The sequence below is a fragment of the Oncorhynchus masou genome, chromosome 2, assembly GCF_036934945.1.
Source record: "Oncorhynchus masou masou isolate Uvic2021 chromosome 2, UVic_Omas_1.1, whole genome shotgun sequence".
Classification (NCBI taxonomy): domain Eukaryota; kingdom Metazoa; phylum Chordata; class Actinopteri; order Salmoniformes; family Salmonidae; genus Oncorhynchus; species Oncorhynchus masou.
In genome coordinates this window covers 31,977,685-31,999,391 of record NC_088213.1, presented here as the reverse complement: position 1 = coordinate 31,999,391, position 21,707 = coordinate 31,977,685, and the positions used below count along the sequence as shown (strand labels likewise).

The 21,707-nt window shown below is 44.9% G+C and overlaps 2 protein-coding genes across 3 annotated transcripts; both read right to left on the bottom strand.

Moving 5' to 3' along the window:
- Nucleotides 1-333: 333 nt before the first annotated feature.
- Nucleotides 334-8,384, bottom strand: LOC135558731 (mucin-2-like). Of its 2 annotated transcripts, none has more exons than XM_064992814.1 (8): nucleotides 8,245-8,384; nucleotides 4,788-4,891; nucleotides 4,031-4,496; nucleotides 3,756-3,857; nucleotides 3,640-3,676; nucleotides 3,469-3,540; nucleotides 1,071-3,371; nucleotides 334-974 (listed from the first exon to the last, which is right to left on the bottom strand). In XM_064992814.1, the coding sequence occupies exons 1-8, from the start codon at nucleotides 8,341-8,343 to the stop codon at nucleotides 580-582; spliced, it is 3,576 nt and encodes a 1,191-aa protein (XP_064848886.1). In that variant the 5' UTR covers nucleotides 8,344-8,384; the 3' UTR covers nucleotides 334-579. The 2 variants fall into 2 exon arrangements, with proteins under 2 accessions (XP_064848886.1, XP_064848894.1); XM_064992822.1 differs by having other exon boundaries at nucleotides 3,324-3,371.
- A 751-nt stretch (nucleotides 8,385-9,135) lies between these two features.
- Nucleotides 9,136-20,723, bottom strand: LOC135558745 (transcriptional repressor CTCF-like). Its single transcript, XM_064992835.1, has 13 exons — nucleotides 20,523-20,723; nucleotides 18,811-19,093; nucleotides 18,510-18,701; nucleotides 18,039-18,396; nucleotides 17,495-17,665; nucleotides 17,241-17,374; nucleotides 17,047-17,167; nucleotides 15,642-15,791; nucleotides 15,367-15,527; nucleotides 14,964-15,146; nucleotides 10,740-10,875; nucleotides 10,462-10,614; nucleotides 9,136-10,251 (listed from the first exon to the last, which is right to left on the bottom strand). Exons 2-13 carry the CDS (start codon nucleotides 19,081-19,083, stop codon nucleotides 9,971-9,973), a joined length of 2,313 nt encoding a protein of 770 aa, XP_064848907.1. The 5' UTR covers nucleotides 19,084-19,093; nucleotides 20,523-20,723; the 3' UTR covers nucleotides 9,136-9,970.
- Nucleotides 20,724-21,707: the final 984 nt, after the last annotated feature.

The window sequence follows — 21,707 nt, the reverse complement described above, 5'->3', positions numbered from 1 at the left end:
GGAGCAACATCTCCTTGTGTAATTGCTCCCCTTCTTCTGCCCTTGACAATTTGTCCTTGGAGACAGGTGATGGCCAGATATGTGTTCTGCTACCACATATTACCTTCATCAATCCAATCATTTCCTTCCCTCAAGGTGTGTCATTGAGGACATATGGGAATAGTGCAAGGATTCACTCTGGTACTACCACGAAAAAACACTTCTATCTCAGACCTTCTCTCCTTTCACCACCCTTTGTCATACATTTCTGGTTTAGGCTTAGTTATAGACATTCCAAAGAGATTTGGAGCCAGGAACTAACAGATGGACTGAAGCGTGATAAAGACATCATGACATTATGAATATTCATTTTAATAATCATAAGTAACTATTTGTCTCATATCCATCTATTGTAAACATATTTCACCACAGTTAATGTATTACATAATCATACAATACGTGCAATGCAAATGTAAACATGGTCGTGAAAAAAAGGACACGTTGCTGGGTCAGTCCATTTGTGTAACACAGAGGGGGTCTCAGTTCTTTGGTCTGATGTTCCACCCTCTGCGGTTTGCTGCTGTGATGTGGTTCCGGTACTCAGTCCCATGGACTCTCCCCCGTTTCTTTTACTGTGGCCTCCCCTGCCTCTATCACAGTAGTTGGTCCCTTGTTTGACTTGCTCTCTACCACCTCCTTAGTATTGAACTCTTTTTCATCTGACCCATTAGTCCCTCCTTCCCTCTTTTTATCCCAATCCTTTTTACACAGCTCTCTACCCTCATTTGATTTGGTCACTTCTACTCCCTGCCTCATGATCCCATCCACCTTCTGCAGACCCTCTTCCTTCTCCTCTTTTATGGTTTTGTCTATGTAGTTTGCTAGTGATTTCTGTTCTTTTTCTTTCCCTGTGGCCCTCCTGACATCTTCTTCCTTGCTACGTTTTTCCTTCTCCGTCTCCTTGTTCCTCTCTACCCTCTCGGCATTCAGGTCATCTGTAGGAGAGGTAAGGGAAGGACAAATTATGTTATTTTCAACAGGTTACTTACAAATTTCAAGCAATATTATTATTATTGAACACACACACTTACTTGTACCCTTAGTCATGGACAGCAGTCCCATTGCAGGATTAGGGCTAATTCTCTCCTCAGGTGAAGGCTGAATAGTATTAGTTGGTGTTTGGCTAGTAGAGTTAGTGGGGGTTGGACTGGAAGAGTTAGTGGGGCTATGAGTAGAAGAGTTAGTGGAACTATGAGTAACAGAATTAGTGGGGATTGAGATAGTGGTTTGTGTAGTAGAGTTAGTAGGTTTAGTGGTGTTGGTTTGATTTGAAGGGTTAGTCGGGGTGCTGGTAGTGGTGATATTAGAAGGGCTTGTAGAGATAGTGGTGATATTAGAAGGGCTTGTAGAGATAGTGGTGATATTAGAAGGGCTTGTAGAGATAGTGGTGACGGGGCTAGAGTTAATGGGGGTGGGGGTAGTGGTTAGGCTAGTAGAGTTAGTTGGGATGGGACTAGTAGTGGTAGTAGTGGTGTGAGTAGAAGACAATGTGGGGGAGGAAGTAATGGTGGAGTTAGTTGAGCGAGTGGCAGTGGGGATAGAAGTGACAGTGGGGGAGTGATTAGTAGAGAGAATGGGAATCGGACTGCTAGGGATAGTAGCAGTGTGAGCAGCACAGTTAGTGGAAGTGGAGCTGGTAGAGGAAGTAGGGATAGGACTAGTAGAGTTAGTGGGGCTTAAGGTAGAAGTGAAGTTGACAGAGTTAGTTGCGCTGGTATTGTTAGTTCCAGTTTGGGTAGCGTTGGAGTCAGTAGAGTTTATGGAGGTAAGGGTGGAAGCACCATTCATAGATTTAAGGGTAGAGGTTGTTATAGTAGCAGCAGGATATGAAGGTGGGGTAACTGAATTAGTAATTAGGGTAGTGGGGGTGGGACACAGAGAGGTAGTGGGGGTGGGAGTATAAGTGTTGTTGGCAGCAGAAGCAATTATGGAGATGGAAGTATTTAGTGTTGAAGTTGTCAAGTCAGTAGAAGTTGAGGCAGCAGTATCAGTAAAGGTAGGGGTAGAAGCATTAGTGGTGGGGGTTGTTAATGTATGGGTATCAGTATTAGTGTTAACAGGTGTTGGGGCAGTAATGCTTGTAATGGTGATGGTGGCTAGATTAGGGATGGAAGACGCAGAGGTGGTTGAGGTGGTGGAGTCAGTGAAGGTAGGGGGAATTGGGGTGTGGGTAATAGTGGGGATAGAGCCAGAGTTCATGTCAGTAGGGGCGGTGGAAGTTGTAATATTCATAGTGCCAGATGTAGTTGTGATGGAGGTAATGGTAGTGGTTGTGGCAGGGTTAGTACTGGGGATGAAGGTGGTGTTGGGGGTAGGGGCTGTAGTATTGATAGGGACGGGTGCAGAGGGGATGATGTCATTGGGGGTTGAATTAGAGGAAGTAGCGGTGGTAGAAACGGGGATGGAAGAGTTAGTGGGATCTGGGACAGGGGAAGGAATGATGGTGTCAGTGGGAATAGAAGAGTTAGTGGGATCTGGGACAGGGGAGGGAATGATGGTGTCAGTGGGAATAGAAGATTTAGTGGGATCTGGGACAGGGGAGGGAATGATGGTGTCAGTGGGAATAGAAGAGTTAGTGGGATCTGGGACAGGGGAAGGAAGGATGGTGTCAGTGGAAATAGAAGAGTTAGTGGGATCTGGGACAGGGGAGGGAATGATGGTGTCAGTGGGAATAGAAGAGTTAGTGGGATCTGGGACAGAGGAGGGAAGGATGGTGTCAGTGAGAATAGACGAGTTAGTGGGATCTGGGACAGGGGAGGGAATGATGGTGTCAGTGGGAATAGAAGAGTTAGTGGGATCTGGGACAGGGGAGGGAATGATGGTGTCAGTGAGAATAGAAGAGTTAGTGGGATCTGGGACAGGGGAGTGAAGGATGGTGTCAGTGAGAATAGACAAGTTAGTGGGATCTGGGACAGGGGAGGGAAGGATGGGGTCAGTGAGAATAGAAGAGTTAGTGGGATCTGGGACAGGGGAGTGAAGGATGGTGTCAGTGAGAATAGAAGAGTTAGTGGGATCTGGGACAGGGAAGTGAAGGATGGTGTCAATGGGAATAGAATGGTCAGTGGGATCTGGGACAGTGATGGGAATAGGGGTGTCAGTGGGGATAGATTTAGAACTGGTAGAGGTATCAGTATCAGAACTGGTAGGGGTGGGGTCTGTGGGGAAACACGCTTCTACTTCCTGTATTTGAGCTAGATCATTCTCAGGGGTGAGATGACCGGAGACAGTGGGAGGTGGGGTTGGGCCTCGCTTAATTATTGGCTTAGGAGGCAGAGCAGGTTTACCAGCTGACTCATGTGCGGACACACTCTGTCGGACCGGACGTCTCGTATCTAAAAAGAAAGAAGATGAGCATAAGATACACAAAATTGTATTCAATAGTGTGTGTGTGCGTGCGTGCGTTTGTGTTTGTCTGCGTGAGTGTGTTACCTGATGAGGTGGACATGGTCCTGGGCTTCATAAATGTGGGTGGGGGCTCAGGTTTATTATCAATAATAGTGCCTGAAACCGAGACAGAAAATGAAGGAACACACACATCAAACACTATACACAGACTCACACATACACTGTAGCAACTGTTATATGAGTAAAGGGACTTACCCTCTGATTCAGCTTTTTTCATCTCTCTCTCCTGACTCTGTAGAATGGAATAAGAATTTTTATGTTTTCCTTAGACACACAACCACATACACAATCAGATTAATACACATACACACCTGTGTCTCTCCTGGCTGAGCTTTGGACACACCAATACGTTGTAGCATGAGCTGCAGGCGCTGCTCAAAGCCATGATGGCCGTCAGATGAGTGTTTCTGAAACTAACCAGAACCAAGGAGAAGCAGTCAGTGCCGATAAGAACCAATCAAAACTAAAGAATGCTCAAAATAAAACCAAAAACAATCCTTTCATAGGCGGTGTAGAATTATTTACCAAATTGCTTTAACCCATCAAATTGTTTCAAGGGTCGGTTTGAATACATTTGAATACCTACCTTCCCTTGTGCAGTGTTCTTGGTGTTCCCAGCGTTGGCTGCAGATCCAGAGAGTAGAATTAGAGACTGTGACTTCCCCTCTCTTAGCGCACGGCGGGGTGGAGCCTCACCCCTCAGTGGAGTGGGACCATCAGAAGAAGGGGTTTCTGCTTCCACTGGATCTCCTGTCACAACGTTGTCATCCACACTCTCCTTCTCTTTCACTTTTTCATTCTCCTTCACTTTATCTTTTTCAGCTCTGGCGGCCTCCCTGAGAGGCCGGATTAGGTCGGCAATGGAGGTCTTCTTGGCCTTCCCCTCTTGGCTTCCCTCTGATTTCACAGCCCTCCGCTTTTTAAGGGTGAAGAACTCGCCCAGCTTCCTCCTTAGGGTTCTGGAAGGGGCGGGGCAAGGGGCGGCGCTAGTAGGTGCTACTTCCACTTCCTGTTCAGTAATGGAAGGTTCCCCAGCCTCATTCTGTGTTTTCCTGGAGGAAGAGTCAGAGTAGCACAGGATCAGCGTGTGTGTTCGTCAATCATAGGGCCCTGAGTTTTTCCTGGCCATGTGGCCTGACCTGGACAAGCTAGGGCATGCATGCAGGTAATCTGGTCAGGAAATGTTGTATATTATATTTCTTGAATGTACTTATTGTAGGTTGTTATGAACGTCTCATAAATTACTCAAATTTAAAGAGGTTTACTGTGAGCTGGTTAAGATGTGTTGGGTATGAGATACTGAAGAGTCAGATTATCTAGGATGAGTTTGGTCAGATACTCACAGGGTGTCGACAGGAAGGACTCGCTTAGTAAAGAACTCCTCAACTCCCTCATCAACTCGCCCCATGTGATCAGGGACTCCATTTTCATTGTCAACCACCGATTCCTGTGTCACACGCATGCACAGAGAAAGAGATGATAAGTGTTATGATATCTGTGATTATTAGGTGTTTGTGTGTGAGAATGTGTGTGAGCGCTGTTAGACTACCCGAAAAATAGAAATGAAAGAGTTTACAATTAGTGGAAAGAGTGCTATGTTGGATATCAGGTGGTTACTGAGAACAGTTTCCTTCATATAGCACATAGTAATTATTACATAAATTGTCACCTCATGGGCTCAGACTTCCCTGACACACAGAATATACACAGACACATCAACAACACCTCATACATACAGTGGGGCAAAAAAGTATTTAGTCAGCCACCAATTGTGCATGTTCTCCCACTTAAAAAGATGAGAGAGGCCTGTAATTTTCATCATAGGTACACTTCAACTATGACAGGCAAAATGAGAAAAAAAATCCAGAAAATCACATTGTAGGATTTTTAATGAATTTATTTGCAAATTATGGTGGAAAATAAGTATTTGGTCACCTACAAACAAGCAAGATTTCTGGCTCTCACAGACCTGCAACTTCTTCTTTAAGAGGCTCCTCTGTCCTCCACTCATCACCCATATTAATGGCACCTGTTTGAACTTGTTATCAGTATAAAAGACACCTGTCCACAACCTCAAACAGTCACACTCCAAACTCCACTATGGCCAAGACACAAGAGCTGTCAAAGGACACCAGAAACAAAATTGTAGACCTGCACCAGGCTGGGAAGACTGAATCTGCAATAGGTAAGCAGCTTGGTTTGAAGAAATCAACTGTGGGAGCAATTATTAGGAAATGGAAGACATACAAGACCACTGATAATCTCCCTCGATCTGGGGCTCCACGCAAGATCTCACCCCATGGGGTCAAAATGATCACAAGAACGGTGAGCTTGCTGTCTCTGCCTGGCAGGTTCCCCTCTTTCCACTGGGATTCTCTGCCACTAACCCTATTTCAGGGGCTGAGTCACTGGCTTACTAGGGCTCTTTCATACCGTCCCTAGGAGGGGTGCGTCACTTGAGTGGGTTGAGTTACTGATGTGATCTTCCTGTCTGGGTTGGCGCTCCCTTGGGTTGTGCCGTGGCGGAGATCTTTGTGGGCTATACTCGGCCTTGTCTCAGGATGGTAAGTTGGTGGTTGAAGATATCCCTCTAGTGGTGTGGGGGCTGTGCTTTGGCAAAGTGGGTGGGGTTATATCCTTCCTGTTTGGCCCTGTCCGGGGGTGTCATCGGATGGGGCCACAGTGTCTCCTGACCCCTCCTGTCTCAGCCTCCAGTATTTATGCTGCAGTAGTTTGTGTCGGGGGGCTAGGGTCAGTTTGTTATATCTGGAGTACTTCTCCTGTCCTATCCGGTGTCCTGTGTGAATTTAAGTATGCTCTCTTTAATTCTCTCTTTCTCTCTCTCGGAGGACCTGAGCCCTAGGACCATGCCTCAGGACTACCTGACATGATGACTCCTTGCTGTCCCCAGTCCACCTGGCTGTGCTGCTTCTCCAGTTTCAACTGTTCTGCCTGTGATTATTATTATTTGACCATGCTGGTCATTTATGAACATTTGAACATCTTGGACATGTTCTGTTATAATCTCCACCCGGCACAGCCAGAAGAGGACTGGCCACCCCACATAGCCTGGTTCCTCTCTAGGTTTCTTCCTAGGTTTTGGCCTTTCTAGGGAGTTTTTCCTAGCCACCGTGCTTCTACACCTGCATTGCTTGCTGTTTGGTGTTTTAGGCTGGGTTTCTGTACAGCACTTTGAGATATCAGCCGATGTACGAAGGGCTATATAAATAAAATTGATTTTGATTTGAGCTAAAATCCCAGAACCACACGGGGAGACCTAGTGAATGACCTGCAGAGAGCTGGGACCAAAGTAACAAAGCCTACCATCAGTAACACACTACACCGCCAGGGACTCAAATCCTGCAGTGCTAGACGTGTCCCCCTGCTTAAGCCAGTACATGTTCAGGCCCGTCTGAAGTTTGCTAGAGAACATTTGGATGATCCAGAAGAAGATTGGGAGAATGTCATATGGTCAGATGAAATCAAAATATAACTTTTTGGTAAAAACTCAACTCGTCGTGTTTGGAGGACAAAGAATGCTGAGTTGCATCCAAAGAACACCATACCTACTGTGAAGCATGGGGGTGGAAACATCATGCTTTGGGGCTGTTTTTCTGCAAAGGGACCAGGACGACTGATCCGTGTAAAGGAAAGAATGAATGGGGCCATGTATCGTGAGATTATGAGTGAAAACCTCCTTAGATCAGCAAGGGCATTGAAGATGAAACGTGGCTGGGTCTTTCAGCATGACAATGATCCCAAACACACCGCCCGGGCAACGAAGGAGTGGCTTAGTAAGAAGCATTTCAAGGTCCTGGAGTGGCCTAGCCAGTCTCCAGAGCTCAACCCCATAGGAAATCTTTGGAGGGAGTTGAAAGTCCGTTTTGCCGAGCAACAGCCCCAAAACATCACTGCTCTAGAGGAGATCTGCATGGAGGAATGGGTCAAAATACCAGCAACGGTGTGTGAAAACCTTGTGAGGACTTACAGAAAACGTTTCACCTCTGTCATTGCCAACAAAGGGTATATAACAAAGTATTGAGATAAACTTTTGTTATTGACCAAATACTTATTTTCCACAATAATTTGCAAATAAATTCATTAAAAATCGTACAATGTGATTTTCTGGATTTTTTCTCTCATTTTGTCTGTCATAGTTGAAGTGTACCTATGATGAAAATTACAGGCCTCTCTCATCTTTTTAAGTGGGAGAACTGGCACAATTGGTGGCTGACTAAATACTTTTTTTGCCCCACTGTATATCCCCTAGATCTTCATTATCACACTACTATTGGTATGTACAATTACCAATGACTGACTCAGAAAACCAGTAAGACCCTATGATGTCATGTCCTGTGGCACTAAGCCTGCCCATGTATTAGGTTTGGTTTAGTTCAATCCAACAAAAGCAGCATTACATGTGTTAACTCTGATCGTGACTGATACAGTACCAATGGCAGGCATACAATGGATAGGGTGATGATGGCTAAGGTAGAGAAAATTCACACCTACCAAGAAAAAGCCCGCCAGCTTCAGACAAAGCATTATATAGCCCTAGAAATTAGCCACATATAATCACAATCCTATACACCAATGCAATCCCCCCCCCCCCCAAACACACACTATTGGTGTTGAATATGCAAGCAGCTGGATGCTGTTGCGATCCAAGTACCTTGAATCAAGCAGGCACCAGGCATGTTCCATCCCTTCCCCTGCCTCTTCCCACTGTTCCCTATCACATCTCCCCCTCCTTTCCATTATGCCTCTACACAGCACCCCCTTTTCTCCATCTCTCTGTACCTGTGGTCTGCTGGGGCGGAGGTGTTGGTTTTGTCGGTGTGGTCTAGGTCTGCTGCGGGTGTAGTGCCTCAGCGCCGGCCCGCCCAATGGAAGCTCCATAAGGGGAGACACAGCACTCCGTTGCCGTGGTGCTCTGTTGCCGTGGCTCTGTTGCCGAGACACCGTTGCTAAGAGCACCAGCAGCAGTATTCACTGCCTCCACCAAGGTAGGAGGGGCCAAGCTGAGCTAGACTGACAGATTTGACAACAAGGGGCCTCGCCTTTCTCCCCCCCCCCTCCCTCAGAAAGACCGAAAGAATGAGAAGACGGAGAGAGAATGGAGAAATTTAGAGCTTGTGCTAGAGGGAGAGCAGTGCAGGTGCACAAGGCAGTCTAGTATATATTCATTTATAATATAAATTAAGGTTCTTCATGGAACTGACCAAAATGCAGGAAGGGAACAATGCGCTGAAATTACAAATTAATAATTAATTTTACGTGGATGGGATATAGAAAATTCAGGGGATGACTGGTGATCTGGCAATGGGTTTCTGGTGTGTGTAAATCTCCATGAAGTGATTCAAATATCAAGCAAGGGAAAACCAGGTAGGGGACTAAAATTGTGTTTTAATAAAGCACTCAATATCAGAGGGCAGATCCACTGAAAGAAATTCAACAGGAACAACCAAAATAGTCTAGTTCACCTACTACTCCAAACAGGTTCCTGAAGAGACTTGTGGGCATAAGCCTTCTGTCAGGTGTCAGAACCATGTAGCAGATAAATAGGGCAGATTATGCTGTAGTCTGAACATGATCAAACATCCTATAGTGTCTATATTCCAGTATTACATGCCATACTAAATTAGCCTAATCAAGGCTGAAACTGAAGCAAATTGACTCATGACACCCCAGTAGGTTGATCTTTTTTTAATTTGTATTATTATTAGCTGTACAGTCAAGCATTCTCCCACCCCTGCAATCATATCATTGCCATTCAAGTCCCCTAGCATTTCATTTTGATGGTACAAAAAAAAAAGAAGAAGCATCAAACCAAAAAACTAATACATTCTAAAAGCTTTAACAAGAGCAAGGTATTGTGTTTAATTTGAAAACAGCATAACAGTTTGTAAAAGCAGAATATTTCAGGTCATCCCACCCCCTAACCTTTGAACCCCTAACAGCTAATTCCATGGGTGAAAGCACATGATACTTGTTTTTAGACAGACAACAGAGCACGAGAAGAGGGCCAACATGAAGAGATCAAATGTGGGCCAAAATATGCTACAGAGAAGGCATTCTGAGGGCCTATAGAACATAATTGACAGCAGAATGAGGACATGATTTATGACATAATACATCATCATGAGCTAAACCACACCCCCTCTCCTTACATATTTTCTAGTGACAACACTCTGCACAATGTTATCTAGATTCTGTATACAAACATAATTCAACATGAGGGTGTCAGGGGTTTCGCAGTAGGATGTAGATAGAGATCGCAAGAGAGGAAAATAAGCTCTTAAAAAAATAGAATGGGCTAAAGGTATCTTTAGACATGTCCCAGGCATTATCATCAACATCAGAGAGAGATCTAAGGTTATAACTGGGGTGTGCATGTGTGGTATACGTGTACGGTGTATGCGAGGGCAGGTATGTGTGTTTGAGAGTGGGTACAAATGGGGTGCATGTGAGTGTACAGATAGGGGACAATTTGTATTGTTAGATGTAGACAGAGGCTTCGTCTTCATCACCGGTCCATCATACTGAGAATCATCTCAGGAGTGAGGTCACCGTTGGGCGGAGCCTCTGTGACAGACAGTGCCACTTCCTGCACCACCTCCTCCCCCTGGAATGACTCTTCTACCTGATTGGCAGGCTCTCCTTCAGCATGCTCCACCTCCACTGCTGGCACCTCATCCTCAACAGCTTCTTCCTCCTGGCTCGCCTGCTCTGCCTTCATCTCTTTCTTCACGATTATGTCATCCACCTCGCCTGTGGTCTCATCCTCCACACGGATGATTGCCGCCGCTGAGGGAAGAAGAAAACCACTTTTACAATCTGTTCAGCTGTTTTGAGTCCCTTTGGGTACTGATCAGTGATCTGCACCTGATTAAATATGTGAAGGCCAAAGTATTCACTCGATTGCATGTCTGCATGAAAAGTGATTCCTTCAACAAATTAAGTTGGGAGGGTGGTATTTTTTAAATTATTCCAACAGAGTACCAGAGTGTGACTCACTTGGGGCAGGTTTAGCCTTTGGAGGTCTTCCACGTTTCCTCTTGGCTGGCGGGCCAACAGGGGCAGGGACAGGGACAACCGGTGGTGCCTGTTCCACTTCAATCTCAGCTAGCAGCTCCTCCTCCTCTTCCTCAATGTCATCCAGCTCAGGCTCTGTGGAAGAGAAGAACAAGAACGACCTGATTTTAGCACTGTACTCTTAAGATGCACACTAAATAACATTACATGATATTGTTGCATGTGTAAGAACAATAAATTTAACTGTGACTTGGTCGTACCGGTGTCATCATCGTCGTCATCCCGTCTGGAGCGCATCTTCCTCTTCCTGCCGCGGCGGCCTTTCTTGGGCGGGGTCCCGTTCTCGTCGCCGGTGTTCTCTCCATTACAGTTCTCTGCGTGACGCAGCATGGTGTTCTGAGGAGCAAACAGTAATATATAGTGCCTTCAGAAAATAGTGAGATAATCATCCAGCCCAGTGACTCTTTCATCACTCACCTTGAGAACAATTATACTAAAAACATGTAAATTAACATAACGGGGAAGAAAATCTAATGCTTTATTGAAATAGCGTGGGTGACCTAGAAAGACAAATTGGTACAATTTAAGGCCATGTGGCAAACAATAATGCTGGTACTAGGGATGCGGTGTGAGCATGTGGGTCTGGGCAGACGAGATGTAGTCGTTGTTCGTATGTGTAACTGGTTTAAAAAGAATAACGGGGAAAAAAAATGTAAACAGGTATTCATATCCCTTGACTTATTCCACATTTTGTTGTGTTACAGCCTAAATTCAAAATGGATTAAATATATTCTCGCTCACCCATCCACACACAATACCCCATAATGACAAAGTGAAAACATTTTTAGTTTAGAAATGTTTGCACATGTATTGAAGATAAATACAGAAATCTCATTTACACAAGTATTCACACCCCTTTGTTACGACACTCCAAATGGAGCTCATATACATCCAATTTCCTTTGATAATACTTGAGATGTCACTACAATGTGAATGGAGTCTACCTGTGAATAATTCAATTGTTTGGGCATGATTTAGAAACCTGTCTATATATATGGTCCCACAGTTAACAGTGCATGTCAGAGCAGAAACTATACCATGAAGTCCAAGGAACAATCAGAATGGTGATGAGACATCTGGGGAAGGGTATAAACCATTACTGGAGTGTTCAAAGTTTCAAACAGCACAGTGGTCTCCATCATCGGGAAATTGTAAAAATATGGAAGCACCCAGACTCTGCTTTAAGCTGGCCTTCCAACCAAATTGAGCAACTGTGCAAGAAGGACCTTGGTCAGGGGGGTGACCAAGAACCCAATGACAGAACTACAGAGTTCCATGGCTGAGATGGGAGAACCTGCCAGCAGGACAACAGTATCCACAGCACTTCCCCAATCTGGGCTTTATGGGAGAGTGAGTAGACGGAAGCCACTTCTGAGAAAAAAGGCACCAGCACGCCTGGAGTTGGCAAAGAGACACGTGAATGACAGATCATACGGCAAAGATTGTGTTCTGATGAAAACAATTTAACTCCTTGACCTGAATGCAAAGCACTATGGAGGCAAATACAGGTAAATCATTGATGAGATCCTGCTTTATAGCCAATGACCTTAGACTGGAGTGAAGATTTACGTTCCAACCGAAAAATGACCAAGCATACAGCCAAAGGAACACTGGAATGGCTTCAGAACAGAATGTAAGAGTCCTTGAGTAGCCCAGCGAAAGCCAAGACACAAATCCCATTGAAAATCGGTGGAAAGACTTGAAGATGGCTGTTCACCGCCGTTCCCCATCTGGCTTAACTTCTCTAGGGTAGGGGGCAGCATTTGGAATTTTGGATGAAAAACGTGCCCAAACTAAACTGCCTTCTACGCAGGCCCAGAAGATAGGATATGCAAATAATTGGTATATTTGGATAGAAAACACTCTAAAGTTTCCAAAACTGTTCAAATAGTGTCTGAGTATAACAGAACTGATTTGGCAGGCAAAACCTGAGAAAAATCCATTCAGGAAGTAGGATATTTTCTGTTTGTTGTAGTTTTCTATTCAATGCCATTACAGTATCCATTGATTTAGGACTCAAATTGCAGTTCCTATGCCTTCCACTTTTTTATTTGTATTTTTTTATTTCACCTTTATTTAACCAGGTAGGCAAGTTGAGAACAAGTTCTCATTTACAATTGCAGTTCGACACATACAACGACACAGTGTTACACATGGAGTAAAACAAACATACAGTCAATAATACAGTATAAACAAGTCTATATACGATGTGAGCAAATGAGGTGAGATAAGGGAGGTAAAGGCAAAAAAAGGCCATGGTGGCAAAGTAAATACAATATAGCAAGTAAAACACTGGAATGGTAGATTTGCAATGGAAGAATGTGCAAAGTAGAAATAAAAATAATGGGGTGCAAAGGAGCAAAATAAATAAATAAATTAAATACAGTAGGGAAAGAGGTAGTTGTTTGGGCTAAAATATAGGTGGGCTATGTACAGGTGCAGTAATCTGTGAGCTGCTCTGACAGTTGGTGCTTAAAGCTAGTGAGGGAGATAAGTGTTTCCAGTTTTAGTGTTTCTTGTATTTCGTTCCAGTCATTGGCAGCAGAGAACTGGAAGAAGAGGCGGCCAAAGAAAGAATTGGTTTTGGGGGTGACTAGAGAGATATACCTGCTGGAGCGTGTGCTACAGGTGGGAGATGCTATGGTGACCAGCGAGCTGAGATAAGGGGTGACTTTACCTAGCAGGGTCTTGTAGATGACATGGAGCCAGTGGGTTTGGCGACAAGTATGAAGTGAGGGCCAGCCAACGAGAGCGCACAGGTCGCAATGGTGGGTAGTATATGGGGCTTTGGTGACAAAACGGATTGCACTGTGATAGACTGCATCCAATTTGTTGAGTAGGGTATTGGAGGCTTTTTTGTAAATGACGTCGCCAAAGTCGAGGATTGGTAGGATGGTCAGTCTTACAAGGGTATGTTTGGCAGCATGAGTGAAGGATGCTTTGTTGCGAAATAGGAAGCCAATTCTAGATTTAACTTTGGATTGGAGATGCTTGATATGGGTCTGGAAGGAGAGTTTACAGTCTAACCAGACACCTAAGTATTTGTAGTTGTCCACGTATTCTAAGTCAGAGCCGTCCAGAGGAGTGATGTTGGACAGGCGGGCAGGTGCGGGTAGCGATCGGTTGAAGAGCATGCATTTAGTTTTACTTGTATTTAAGAGCAATTGGAGGCCACGGAAGGAGAGTTGTATGGCATTGAAGCCACTAGATGTCAACAGTCTTTAGAAATTGTTTCAGGCTTGTATTCTGAAAAATTAGGGAATAAGAGCAGTCTGAATGAGTGGACCCAGCAGTGTCACAGAGCTTTTTCCATAAGCGCGACAGAGTGCCTTTCTTGTTTACCTTTTATATTGACAACGTTATTGTCCGGTTGAAATATGATCTATTATTTCAGCTAAAAAAAACATCGTTTGACATGTTTCTATGAACTTTACGGATACAATTTGGATTTTTTTGTCTGCCTGTTGTGACTGTGTTTGAGCCTGTGGATAACTGAAGAAAACGCGAACAAAACGGAGGTTTTCGGATATAAAGAGAGACTTTATAGAACAAAAGGAACATTTATTGAATGTCTTCTGAGTGCAACCATCATCAAAGGAAAGTGATTAATTATATCTCTATTTCTGACTTGTGTAACGCTTCTACTTGGCTGGTTACTGTTTGTAATGATTTGTCTGCTGGGCGATGGTCTCAAATAATTGCAAGGTATGCTTTTGCCGTTAAGTATTTTTTAAATCAAATCTGACACCGTGGTTGGATTCACAAGTTAGTTAGAAACAAAATTGGGCAACTAAGACATCCTTGGCAAAAACATACAAATTATTTACAGATTTGAGTTCTCTAAGATTTATTCAGTGACTCATGGGGGCACAATCATAAGCCAAATGCTGATTTTGGTCAGGAAAGACTGAAATCCCGTTTTTAATGAGCAACATAAAAAACACCTGCCAATTGGTGTGTTCAGTGGCTCTAACAGAGCTTGAGAAAATCTGGAAGAAATGGCAGAACACTCCAAATCCAGGTGATAGACACCAAGACGCCTCAAAGCTGTAATTGCTGCAAAAGGTGCTTCTAAAAAGTATTGACCTGTGGGAGTAAATACTTATGGAAATTATTATAATAATTATCATTAATAATAAATTTGGGAAAATTTCAATAAACATGTTTCACTTTGTGATAATGGATAGTGTGTGCAGATGGGTGAGAGATTTTTTTTTTTTTTTAATTCAGGCTGTAAAACAAAATGTGGAATAAGTTGAGCATTATGAATACTTTCTGAAGGAACTAAGACCACAACACACGATGGAGCAACTAAGCTTCAAACCTCCCCAACCTGGTGGGAGGGTGTGTTTTTGTGGGAGGATATGGGTTTGGATGTGAAGAAATCCTTTAGTTTTCTGTGTGGATGTGTATTGTCCCCTTACCCTGCGAGTGAAGGTCTTGGCACACTTGCTGCAGACGAAGGCAGTGGGGATGAAATTGGGGTCATGGTAACGTTTGAAGTGCATGTCCAGCAGCTGCTTCTGCCGGAAAGTTTTTTCACATTGGCTGCAGGCGTACGGCTTCTCCCCTGTGTGTGTGCGTCTGTGCATGATCATGTGACGCTCCTAGGGGTCAGAGGTTAAACATAGGACAGTCAGTAAACACAACGAGGTCTAGAACAGTCTCCGGCTGATTCCAAACATATCCATGGGATGCATCTCAATAATCTAAAGTGGCCTCTTCTCCTCATCTCAGATTGATTATGGCAAATATCTGGTGGACATCCACCATTTCAAATCAGGGAAGATTGAGAGGAAACAAGCAGAGAAAGTCTCTTTCACGTACCTGTCTGCAGCAATAGTCACACTGGTCGCACTTGAAGCGCTTCTCGTTCTTGTGGGATTTCTGGTGCTGGATGAGTGCGTAACGCTCGTGGAACACAGCGTCACAGTAACGACACTTCCTGCCCATCTCCATGAACGAATGCTGCTTCCGCAAGTGCACACCTGAGAGTGAGAGAGGAAGGAAGGGACAATCCAAATGTAAGGAACACAGACTAATCCAGGTTACAAGACAGTATTTCAGCAGAAGAGATGACTGTGCACAAGCGAGTCGCTTACCCAGGTCGCTCTTGCGAGCGATGACTGTGTCACAGTGGGGGCAGTGGAATTTGGCCACATTTTCTGTGTGCTTCTGCAGGATGTGCATCTTCATGGTGCCGCTCTGCGTGAAACGAGCATGGCAGATGTAGCACTCATATGGCTTCTCACCTGCCAGAGAGAGACACTTTATTAGGTTGTATGCGAGACAGAGAGATATACATCTACACACACAACTTCAAATTAGTGGATTCAGCTATTTAAGCCACCCTTATTGCTGACAAGTGTATAAGATTGGCTGTGTGCTCAATCTCCATAGACAAACATTTGCAGTAGAATGGCCTTACTGAAGAGCTCAGTGACTTTTAAAGTGGCACTGTCATTTTATTTATTTAATTAGGCAAGTCAGTTAAGAACAATTTTTTATTTTATTTACAATGATGGCCTACCCCTGCCAACGCTGAGCCGCCCTATGGGACTCCCAATCTCAGCCAGATGTTATGCAGCCTGGATTAAGACCGCTGCGCCACACGGGAGCCACCATTCCAACAAGTGTGTTCGTCAAATGTCTGTCTTGCTAGAGCTGCCCAAGTCAACTGTAAGTACTCTTATTGTGAATTGGAAACGTCTAGGAGCAACAATGGCTCAGCTGAGAAGTGGTAGGCCACACAAGCTCACAGAACGGGACCGCCGAGTGCCGAAGCATATAAAAATCACCTGTCCTCAGGTGCAACATTCCCTAGCGAGTTCCAAACTGCCTCTGGGGGTAACGCCAGCACAAGAACTGTTCGTCGGGAGCTTCGTGAAATGGGTTTCCATGGTCGATCAAAAGCACACAAGCCTAAGATCACCATGCGCAATTCCAAGCGTCGGCTGGAATGGTGTAAAGCTTGCTGCCATTTGACTCTGGAGCAGCGGAAAGGCGTTCTCTGGGGTGATGAATCACGCTTCACCATCTGGCAGTCCGATGGGCAAATATGAGTTTGGCGGATGCTAGGAAAACACTACCTGCCCCAATGCATAGTGCCAATTATAAAGTTTGGTGGAGGAGGAATAATGGTCTGGGGCTGTTTTTCATTTTTCAGGCTAATCTTAACCCTACAGCATACAATGACATTCTAGAGAATTCTGTGCTTCCAACTTTGTCTCAACAGTTTGGGAAGGCCCTTTCCTGTTTCAGCATGACAAAGCCCCAACATCAGTGCCTGACCTCACTAATGCGCTTGTGGAAAGCCTTCCCAGAGGAGTGGAGGCTGATATAGCAGCAAAGGGGGGGACCAACTCCATATTAATGCTCATGATTTTGGAATGACATGTTCGACGAGCAGGTGTCCATATATTTTTGGTCAAGTAGTGTAGCATCGATCAACAGAACTAAAATCAGGAATACTTGGGTGTAAGGCTGAGAGATTGGGGTATGTGTTACCCGAGTGTGTCCTCATGTGTCTCTTCAGTTTGTAAGTGTCTCGGCTGGCATAGCTGCACAGACTGCACTGGAAGGGCCTCTCGCCTGTATGGGAGCGGATGTGTCTCTTCAGCTTACTCACCTGGGGCAAAGAGAAAGAAACATTTAAACAACATTCCAGAAAAATGTCAGTTATACATTGCAAATGTACTTACCTCCACACTAGCGTAGTCACACATGGAGCACTTGAAGGGTTTCTCGAATGTGTGTTTGTAGCGACGATGACGCACTAGCTCTCCACTAGTCACAAATGCCATGTCACAATCTTGGCATTTATGAGGACGAGTGCCTAAAATGGAACGGGAAGGGGCAATAGTAAACATAATTAACACGCATCCTATCAATTCATTAAGGATAAAAAAAATAAAAATTTAACAGCCTGCGACTGAACATGAAAGGCTGTAGATACCTGTGTGTGTGTTGAGGTGGTTCCTCAGCAGTGTGACTGTTCTGAAGGCCCTCCCACACAGGTGGCATTTGTGTGGCCTCTCATCTGTGTGGCTCTTCATGTGGCGGTCCAGGTTAGAGCGCCGGGGGCAGGTGTAGCTACACAGCTCACACTGGAACGTCTTCTTCACACCTGAGAGAGACAAGAGGTTAATAAACACATTAAAAGGTAGACTCAGCGAAATGATGTTGCCACGAGCAGCACCACAGATATTGAGATGAGCGAAATGCAAGACGTTGCGCTCACTGTCACACAGTATCTGCACATGTGCACAGTCGCTTGACGCTGTTAAGAGCGTGGTAGCCACGGGACCAAAACAGCACAGAAGTTGAGCCTTGCTCTTCAACGTTCATAGTTGTTGCGGAAATTGACCCACTATGCGTTCTACTTTCTGCATCATCGCTGATTCTCCCTTTAACACACATAGATCTCCTCACACCCCAAATGAGAGGGGTTGCCATACCCCCACATACACACAAAACTTGACCTTTCACACATCTCTGACCTTTCTTTTTTATCTTGGTGGGTTTGGGTGGCTTCATGTTGCCCACAACCTTCTCAGCGTTGACCTCAGAGAGCATCCCCTCCTGCTGTTCCTCCTCAAAGTCGTATACAGACACATCCATGTCCCGTTCCCCCTCCCCGTAACGCAGACGGCTCTTCTTGCCCTTCTTCCCCTTGCGGATGCCAGCAGTTGGCTGGTAATCTGGGTCTTTGGACCATGTCTGGTCCTCTACTTGGGGCTCAGCTTCCTCCTCCTCCTCCTCCTCCTCCCCATGGATCACCTGGAGCTCATCCTGGGCTGCCTGCAGTTCTTCCTGCTCAACTGTCTCCACCTCTCCATTCGCCCCCACCTTCACCACCTTCACCAGACAAAAACAATTTGCCAGGAAGGGATTAGAGTTGTATTATAGACAGTGCATCTCACCTGAGCCTTCAGGCCAAAGTGTGTGTTTGTAGTTGAGTAGCGTCCGACCTGGAAGCCCTCGGGCAGAGGGAGGGTGTGGCAGATCACTGGCTCTGCCTCAGTATTGCCTGCAGAGGCGTCAACAAAGCTGGCCTGGAGTTCTTCCACGGTGGCTGTAGTGACAGGGACCTGCACCAGCTGCAGCTGTCCAAGCCCCAGTGCTGCACTTGTCTGCTCCATGTTCCCCTCCATGTTCACCACCTAAAGTCAAGACACAGTCAGGGTCAGTCAATTCTCAGAATAATTTATGCCTACAAGTTTGGCTTACAAAGGATATCTTTCTCAGCGTAAACTCACAAATCACACTAACCTGCAGGGTGATGATCTGTCCCTCGTCTCCCCCGGTGACCGTCACTGTGCCACCCCCTTCGAGGACCTCAGTCTTCATCTGTAGCAGGGCAGGGTCAAGGGTTGAGTCCAGGGTGTCCATCACCATCATTTCAACATTCCCTGTCACCACTTGGGGTGCCACACCCCCTTCCATCAGGGCAGCCTCTACAGTCTGGAGCAGCTCGGGTTCCTCCCCACTGTCCTGGAGACCCTCGACCTGAGCGGTCTCAATGGAAACGACTTCACCCTCCATAGAAAACGACCTGTTAAGACCATAAAAATAACTTTGACACATGATACACTATATATATACACAAAAGTATGTGGACCCCACTTCAAATGAGTGGATTCTGATATTTCAGCCACACATGTTGCAGACAAGTGTATACAATTGAGCACACAGCCATAGACACACATTGGCAGCAGACAAATCTGTGCTTCCAACTTTGTGGCAACAGTTTGGGGAAGGCCCTTTCCTGTTTCAGCGATACAGAAATGGTTTGTCGAGATTGGCATGGAAGAACTTGACTGGCCTGGACATAGTCCTGACCTCAACCCCATCGAACACCTTTGGGATGAATTAGAACACCAACTGCAAGTCAGGCCTAATCACCGAACATCAGCTGATTATTTTAATTTTAATCCTACTTCTCTGATTTACCAACCATTTGACAAAGTCCCAATAAAAAAAGAACACTGTCAAAATACAAAATAAGCAGATATTTTGTTTTGGTGGTGGTGGGGGGGGTATAAAACTCACTGGTAGAAGGAAACTACCCTAATCACCCTCGTGTCTCGCCCAGGGAAGAGTGGATGTTTTTGTAACATTAGCGTGCAGGTTAGAGGGAGCTCGGGCTACGTCTCTCATGACAAGTTTTAAATCGAAAGGCGGCTGTAGGCGGACCGGGCTAGCGCGATGGGACGTGGTGCCGACGATAGGAAACCAACCCCTAATCTAGTTTCTGATTTGGAAGAAATCTACTCTCCGTGCTCGTAGACTTATTTGGGCTACATAAGAGATTACTCTACACTCCCTCCTTCCGTGTTTACTCTCGGGAACATTTGTGAAACGTTACCTAGTTACCGAGCCAACTTAACAAGAGCCCCATTTTGAGAAGCAGTAAAATAACGAATCCATAGAAAGTATTATACAATTTGTGTTGATATTACAACCATCGGATGGTTCTAGAACATAGACTAAAACAACTACCCAGATCAGGGGCTATGTAGTAAATCTGAGACTACAGAATATATTCATTTTCATTTTTTCAAATCGTAGCACCATGAGTGACAGGAAACATTAAGGATGTTACATTGAAATTGATACAAAGTTTAAACTCGAAAGGTTGAGCTTTCGTTCTGGAACCCGGAGACGCAGGTTCTCTTCTCAAAAGAGGAAACAAAGGGCACGAGAAGATGGACGCCTGGCCTAAACAAGACCCTAAACATTAAAGCATTTATAAAGCCATCCGTGCCTTAATGCGAACCAATAGCCGTCCAAATACACTAATACGTTTAACAGAAGCTCTAACTTCTGGGTTATAAATGTTTTTAGTAAATTTTCGATAACGATAGAGGGAGACAAACACCCCCCCGCCAGTCGCCTGGACCGCGAGCCCCACCGTGACACCTAGAGGCCGACGACAGCTCCTACAAAAATGCCCCCCTTCATCGGAGAAAGTGCCGTTTTACCTGGTCCTCGGTCTTCCTTTTCCGGGTAAATTTGCTTGAGCGCTCAGTGCTTGTTTGGTCTTCCTCTGGCGACGGTAGGGAAGCTTGCCCTTACGTCCCAGCTCGATTAATCCTCTCACGCGTTGACAGAGTTGTCTCTACACAAAATGGTGGCCTGGAGCAGGCGAGTGTGCATGCGCAGACAGAAGCCCGACGGGAGAAGTGGGAGGGTGGTACCGCAGCAGTTGGGTGGCAGTGACGTCTGGGCGCCAGTTTTGAATTCAAGGGTTCGGGGGCGTGGTTCTGGGTGAACAGTTGTTTTCACACTACAAAAAATTGGATTTTTTCTACAGTTAAGTTTGCATTACGTTAAGAGGGCTATTTTACTATGAAAAGCTAAATATTTCAAGACTAAAGACTACCATGCACCATACCACAGCATAAATGCATGCTTGTAAGAATAGTTTGTGCAAGATGTAGCTTTTATTACATAATGTTATTGTGGGGCTGGGAAGGATTGAAGCAAGCTCTAGTTATAGTGTATATCTGTGCTTGAAGCCTAGTGTTTAGAGCATTGGACTAGTAACCAAAAGGTTGCAAGTTCAAATCCCCGAGCTGACAAGGTACAAAATCTTTCGTTCTGCCCCTGAACAGGCAGTTAACCCAATGTTCCTAGGCCGTCATTGAAAATAAGAATTTGTTCTTAACTGACTTGCCAAGTAAAATAAAGGTTAAAAAAAAACTTGTACCGGCCCCTCAACGTTCTACTGCTTGAGCTCCTAATCCTCTTATAAAATATTAGCTCAAAAGTATTGGGGAGCTCCTGCACCTAAAAATATACAGTACCGGCACCAAACATTTGTACCGACACCTATTTTAGTCCAAGTAAAGCACAGTCAGTGTATATCCTATATACCTCCCAATGATCAATCATTTAATTAAAGGTGAAAATAATAGTGTAAAATTGTATGGCCTCCTCTCCATGACCCAGGAGAGGGCAGTACAGTTTAGAAAGATGTTGAAGTCTGGAAGTCATGGACATAAAAGTGCTGCTTTTGGGTAGTGGATGCCAGCCCAGAACATTTGAGGGGTTTTGTTTAATTGTTATTAAACAATGAGAAAGTAGTATCATAAATACCATCCAATGTAGATTTACCAAAATATATTTTTATAATAAAGTTTAAAAAAATTGAGAGCAGGCAACAT